Genomic DNA, 7378 nt, shown 5'->3' with positions numbered 1-7378 from the left:
AAAAGTTTTCAATAAGTGATATCTCTTAAATTTTTTCAGTAAGTGGTATTACTTAAAAGTTTTCAATAAGTGATATATCTTAAAAGTTTTCAAAAAGTGGTATTACTTAAAAATTTTCAATAAGTGATATCTCTTAAAAGTTTTCAATAAATGATATCACTTACAAGTTTTCAATAAGTGATATCACTTAAACGAATAAGTGTTATTGATCTCTTAATTAGTTGTAAGTGTCATTACCTATTTAAACTTCTGAGTGATACCACTAAGTCAAATTTTGAATGATATCACTTAATTAATAAGATCACCTAGTCATTAAAGATATATTACTCAGGAATAAAAGTAAAACGACGTCCCATAGACGGCCCTGGGTAATTGACATTTATCTTAGTTGATGACATGACGACCCTGGATAATGGACATGTATTCTTAGTTCATGACATGTCCACCCTGATTATGGAATATAATCTTAGTTCATGACATGACGACCTAAGGTAAAGGACATGTATTCTTAGTTCCCTGGATAATGGACATGTATTCTTAGTTCATGACATGTCCACCCTGATTATGGAATATAATCTTAGTTCATGACATGACGACCCATGGTAAAGGACATGTATTCTTAGTTCATGACATGACGTCTCTGGGTAAAGGACATGTATTCTTAGTTCATGACATGTCCACCCTGATTATGGAATATATTCTTAGTTCATGACATGACGACCCATGGTAAAGGACACGTCTCTGGGTAAAGGACATGTATTCTTAGTTCATGACATGTCCACCCTGATTATGGAATATATTCTTAGTTCATGACATGACGACCCATGGTAAAGGACATGTATTCTTAGTTCATGACATGACGACTCTGGGTAATGGACATGTATTCTTAGTTCATGACATGACGACCCATGGTAAAGGACATGTATTCTTAGTTCATGACATGACGACTCTGGGTAAAGGATATGTATTCTTAGTTTATGACATGAGGACCCTTGCCAAAATTAAAGCTGACAAACATAAAATGTTCTTAGAGCCTTTTCATAAATCTATGAAGATCCTATTTATGTACCACAGATTGGACTTGCATCAAGTCTCTGCAATCTGCAACACCTCATTATGAATACAGAGTAATTACAAACTATTAGTGCAAATTTTAAAAGGAAAGAAATATTTCTAAATTATTTCTAAATTAACTTGTAAAGATCACTTTAAACATAAAATGTCGCCAACATTCTCAATATTGCAGCAGCTAAAAGATCTTAAGAAGACATGTCCTTTTTCAATTCCTTTATTTCATATTTTCACAATACATGATATAATTATAAACATGTATCAATTGTAATAAAAATTAAAACTAATAATGATGACTTATGTATTAAAATTCATGAAACTACTACTGTATTTTAATGATATATGTATACATATATCTATATAATGATATAAAACAATTTTCATCTGACTGTAAGCACCAGATAATTAAAACCAGTATTTAAAATGCAGTAGACTTTCATAGAACAACTCATGTCTCTTAATTTGTATAATATTATGACTATAGTCTTAATTTTAACACATGTATAGCTAATATTTGTACAACATGTACATGTATATATTGCCTAGATGTTGATGAAGATGTACCATATATGGTATATGATCCGTCATACTGTATAATGTAAAAAAAAAAAAATATATATATAATATATATATACTGCATTTTAATATAGCCTGAATTATATGAATTTGTTGGTGTGTATTTAACTATTTTTCTTTATCCAACATAGACACAGACAGTTACTAAAGAATCAATTTCTAGTTTTAGAATTAAAGCAAACATACATATTTAACAAAAATATTAAAAATAATTAAAATGTTCAAAGAAAAAAAATTCAAATACATAAAAACTGTATGTTTTATCAAAACACATATCAATCGATTGTACTCTTTAACAAAACATATCAATCAATACATTGCAACTCCATGCACATTATACTTATATTAATTATATATCAGCTTTTAGATTTTGCAAATCAGAAAACTTGGAATCATAATTACATACCATAACTTCTTGTGTATCTTTTAGATTGTCTGCACAAGCTTAAGCCAAAATAACAGTTTTATGAATTAGAGCTTGCAGATAGTGCGCTCGGCACCTTACCAAGGGGGTGGCCAAGGGGCATGGGTTATCTATTATGTAATTAATTTTACACCATTACAGGACCCCCACTGTACATATATACCTTGCCTTTTTTTTTTTAATTTTGGGTATCAGACATAGCTGACACAGTTACAGGTATTGCCTTGAAATATAAACATATTTCTAAATCATGAGAATAAAATGACCTTGGATTTTTAAGAAATATTCTGTAGTCCGCAGTTTTATGGTGTTTGAGAAACATTTTTTCAGAAACCTGGCCGCTTCATCAGATATATAACCTGCAAAAGTTATTTTTGATGTTTTAAATTATATGGGAATTGACACAGGAAATTACATGCATCATCTTTAACATTTCTACTTGTATACTTAGCATTTTTATATTTAAGTGTTTTACATATTTGAACTAAAGAATGGGGCCAGATTTCATTGATAAAATAGTGACCACTATACACTGTACATGTATGCAAATTAAACTAATTGGCTCTACGTACTCCAAAAATGTTTAGAGGTTTAATTAATCTACACAGCAAGATATTTTTGACTGTCTGATTTAAATAAATACTCGTAGTGCAGTCAACAGATAAATTTAATAGTATCAATCATTAAATATCCAACCAATGTTTATCATGTTAATGTTTTCTCATTTTATGAATGGCTAAAATATTGTCACATGGTTCCAGACAAAAAGTCATGGTTGAATACATGTAGCTACATGCATAAATTGTTTCTAAAAATAGATTACTTATGAATTACTGCCCCTTGGTATTGTCTGACAGTGTCAAATATTACTTGCCATCTGATTCTATTAGTGACCAATGTTAAACTGGATGACTGTATGATATTCATATTAATCCCAAAATCTCAATTCTAAAACCATTTTGTACTGTATTGTTATAATCAAATTTAAACATTAGTGAGTGCAAAAAAAAAAAAAAAACTTTTGCTTCACTTACTAATGTAGCAGTCGAAACATGTAAACAACTGCAGGAATACATTTTTGGAAGAAACACCGTGTTGGACTCACTCTTGTTATACTTATTACCTGGATTTTATGTGAGACCTCGGTATCTACTAGGATCCACGCGTACGGCTGTTTCATCAAGATCAGTACCGAATTCTACCTAGAGGGACGTTGTGTCTCCACCCCCCGTAGTAATGTAGCAGATGTACAGCTACAAAATGTACTACTGAATAATTATTCATCACTGAAACTGTTTTTAACAGAACTAGTATTGCACTTTTCTCACTCAGTGCTATGACTTGGTTTTATTAACTTTCTTTCCTTTTCCCGGATAACTTTGAATGTAACTATCACAAAGTTCGGGAGCAGTCACTTGTTCTTTCGTTTGCAGTCTGGCATGCATTTTGAGGTGAGCTTGTAGACTTTTATTTTCACTAAGACCCTTACCACAAATGTCACACTTGAATGGCTTTTCTCCGGTGTGGACCCGGCGATGCCGCTGCAGATTGCCTATTTGGGTAAATGTTTTCTGACAGACATCACATTCATATGGCTTTTCCCCTTTGTGGACTCGAAGGTGTGCTTGTAAACTGCCACCTGCACTAAATCCTTTTCCACAGGTATCACACTTGTACGGTCGTTCCCCAGTATGTGTCCTCAGATGGACTTGTAACGTACCATTCACAGCGAAGCCTTTCCCGCATACACCACATTTGTAAGGTTTTTCTCCTGTATGAGTTCTTCTATGGTTTTGCAGATGTTCTCGAACAAAAAACACTTTTTCACAGATATCACACATATATGGTCTCTCACCTGTGTGTTTACGATAATGCACATGTAGGTGTCCCACCTGAGCAAACTCATTTCCACATACGTCACATCGGTATGGCTTATCTCCTGTATGGATTCTAGTGTGTCTCTGCAAGTCACCTTTCTGACAAAAAGCCTTCCCACACACTTCACATTTGAATGGTTTTTCACCTGTATGAATTCGCATATGTCTATGATAATCTCCAGACAGACCAAATCCTTTACCACAAAAATAACAATTATATGGTTTTTCTCCTGTGTGACCTCGGATGTGTTTCATTAATTTCTTCGAATGGTTAAATTCTTTACCACAGACATAACAATTGTATAAGGCTTTATCCTTATGGGTTTGTAAATGTATTTGTAAATTGTCCATCAAATCAAATTTCTCACCACAGAAACCACATCCAAAGTGTTCACCTGTTTCCATCTGAAGTGATGTAGAATATTTGTCTGCATCAGCTGAAAAATTTATGGACGAGTCCTCTTCATCATGTAAAGTGTCGTGAGGATCTTCCCACTCTTGGTCTGATGAAATCTCATCCTGTTCATCCACAGTCCTTATGTACATGTCATCCATCTCCTCGTGGTTGTCCAGGTCCATCATCTGTCCATGGTTTACAGTTAAGTTAGTAAAGCTCTCTGTTTTATAAAAGTTAGTAGTGACCTACCGGCCATCCAGATCCATCATTCGTCCATGTTATACAAGTTAGTAGTGGCCTACCAGCTGTCCAGATCCATCATTCGTCCATGTTATAAAAGTTAGAAGTGGCCTACCAGCTGTCCAGATCCATCATTTGTCCATGTTATAAAAGTTAGTAGTGGCCTACAAGCCGTCCAGATCTATCATTCGTCCATGTTATACAAGTCATCAGTGGCCAGCTACTGGCCATCCACATCCATCAGGTATCCTTGTTATTCCAGTCAGTAGTGGTCTTATTACACAGTAGTCTCTGAAACATAGAAAATTCAATCAGTTCAGCAGGAACAATAGAACCATGAATTTTAGTAATCAAATATTTTAGTCCTTTTCCTCTTAGACTTTATATACTCAAATTTTGAATACCCAGTATATATATCAGTAATAAATGTATGGGGCAAAGAAGTAATTCAAACAGTGTAAACAATAAGGTTTGTTAAATTTTCGAGGCAATCCGCCCCTTTATCAAAACACAAAAAATCACAAATACAATCACATAATATATATAAGAAGTACTGGAAATACAATAAAATACAATAAGAATAATATCAGTAATAAATGTATATACATGTATGAGACTCATCAATATTTTGGAAATTATTTTCTGGAGTCATCTGAACAAGAGGCCTAATAGGTCTGTATCGCTCCTCTGATATTCACTTCTTCCACAGGGGTTAATCCAGGATTTGGGGGATACTACCCATTATGAAATTTAAGGGAAATGAAGGGCCGCAGTTTTTTCTTGATGGGAAATTTGTTTTTATTCAAAGGAGAAAACACCAACAGTGGGTAAAACTACAAAATTTCGGTAGTACCATTACCTGAGTATCTTGATTCCTGGCCATATAGTTAATCATAACACAACATAAGTCATTTGAATATTTTGACAAATATATGACCTCTGTGATCCTGACTGTAGGTCAAGGCCACTTATTTAACAAAATTTGTGTTGCTCCTTTCAAGGACCCTACAAGTCATATATCATGATTACTAGGCCTTTTGCTTCCTGAGATGAAGTCATTAGAATGTTTTAAACACATATGACCCCTGTGATCTTGAATATGGGTCAAGGTCATTTATTTTTTGCAAACTTTGTGTGGCTCTTCCCAGGAACCTACAAGCCATATATCATGATTCTGTGCCTTTTGGTTTGTGAGAAGAAGCCATTTAAATGTTTTTTAACAAATCATTCGATTATTGGTGACGTCAATAACAATTGCTGCTTGGGTCAAAGTTCGAATTCTTGACCAATCAATAGACCACTAGTGGTATAGAACATATATCTATCCAACAGTCGGCACATTTATACAATGGCTTGAGAGTGGAATAGCACAGCGTATTGTGCATTTGTGGTAGAAATATAATTAATGAATGATGACCACAGTGCCACAGGGTTGTGTTTACGTTGTTACTTTTAATTGATACAAATGTAGTATATGAGGTACATGTTTAATGCATCGTAGCTATAAATATAGAATGTCTAGATGTTTCTTTTTCAACACACAATGTCACCCAAAATTATAGATATATATATATGTGTGTCTCTGTTCCATGCATGTATCGTATATAATAATAATTAATCAATATACAGATATTCATCGCAAGTTTTATATACATGTCCCTGAGCTTGGATCTTCACTCAGAGCCACTTGATCGACTGTGACCAGTGACATATATGTACGTATGATAGGACGATCCGTCGATCGATCGATAATTTCACTTGTCAAGTTGTCGTTTACACGAATATACATTTTTACCTACGACAAGCAGGCTTTAGTATATAAATTCCAAATTAAATCAACATTGCATTTAATACGTAACAATACGTACCTCTGATGTACGTCGTCGCACTGAGAGGACAGTTCGCTAAAAACAAGCTTAGTATACTAGAGCGATAGTCTGTAGACAAGTGTAGTGAATGCAAACCACAAAGGGAATATTGCCGGAACTTATGGGGAGACCACTCTGAAGGGAAAAGACTACAGCTAAAGTCAGGATATTGTAACCGGACTGGGGCCTGTTCGTTTATGCAGACAAACCGGTTCGTCAGTTTTATAATGTAATATTTAAAGCATACATCTTGACGGACCTGTAAATGTTAATACAGGCCTTGGTAGTCTTTGTTAAGGCTCGTCTGAAAACAATATAAAATCATCAGGTCCGTCTTTATTTCATAAACGAACAACACCGGTCCAACTGGTCCGTCCGTTTGGACCACGAAAACGGCCCTGGTCATGGAAGATATGTGTTATACGTCCCGTTTACTTATCTACTTATCAAAAAGGAAACATTTGTTTTTAGCCATCTGATGATGGTGGGCTTTTCAAATCACCCTGCGTCCGTGGTCCGTCCCTCCGTCCCTCCGTCCGTCCCTCCGTCCGTCCGTAAACAATTCTTGTTATCGCTTATCCTCAGAAATTACTGAAGAGATCTTTCTCAGATTTCATATTAGGGTTCCCCTTGGTGCCTAGTTATGCATATTGCATTTTGGGACCGATCGGAAAACAACATGGCCGACAGGCAGCCATCTTGGATTTTGACAATTGAAGATTGTTATCGCTATTTCTGAGAATGTACTGAAGGGATCTTTCTCAAATTTCATATGTAGGTTCCCAGTGGTGCCTAGTTATGCATATAACATTTTGGGACCGATCGGAAAACAACATGGCCGACAGGCAGCCATCTTGGATTTTGACAATTAAAGTTTGTTATCACTATTTCTGAAGAAGTACTGAAGGGATCCTTCTCAAATTTC

The 7378-nt window shown here is 34.8% G+C and overlaps 1 protein-coding gene across 1 annotated transcript; it reads right to left on the bottom strand.

Annotated features, from left to right (window-relative positions):
- Positions 1-1292: 1292 nt before the first annotated feature.
- LOC117316452 (zinc finger protein 239-like) lies at positions 1293-6573 on the bottom strand. Its single transcript, XM_033871040.1, has 2 exons — positions 6454-6573; positions 1293-4876 (listed from the first exon to the last, which is right to left on the bottom strand). The coding sequence occupies exon 2, from the start codon at positions 4528-4530 to the stop codon at positions 3406-3408; it is 1125 nt and encodes a 374-aa protein (XP_033726931.1). The 5' UTR covers positions 4531-4876; positions 6454-6573; the 3' UTR covers positions 1293-3405.
- Between the last annotated feature and the right edge of the window lie 805 nt (positions 6574-7378).

This window comes from Pecten maximus, chromosome 18 (genome assembly GCF_902652985.1).
Source record: "Pecten maximus chromosome 18, xPecMax1.1, whole genome shotgun sequence".
Classification (NCBI taxonomy): Eukaryota; Metazoa; Mollusca; class Bivalvia; order Pectinida; family Pectinidae; genus Pecten; species Pecten maximus.
This window is presented reverse-complemented; position numbering and strand designations above follow the sequence as displayed.

Coding starts and splice junctions, on each gene's coding strand:
- LOC117316452 (XM_033871040.1), bottom strand. CDS start 4,530: ATGATGGACCTGGACAACCACGAGGAGATGGATGACATGTACATAAGG.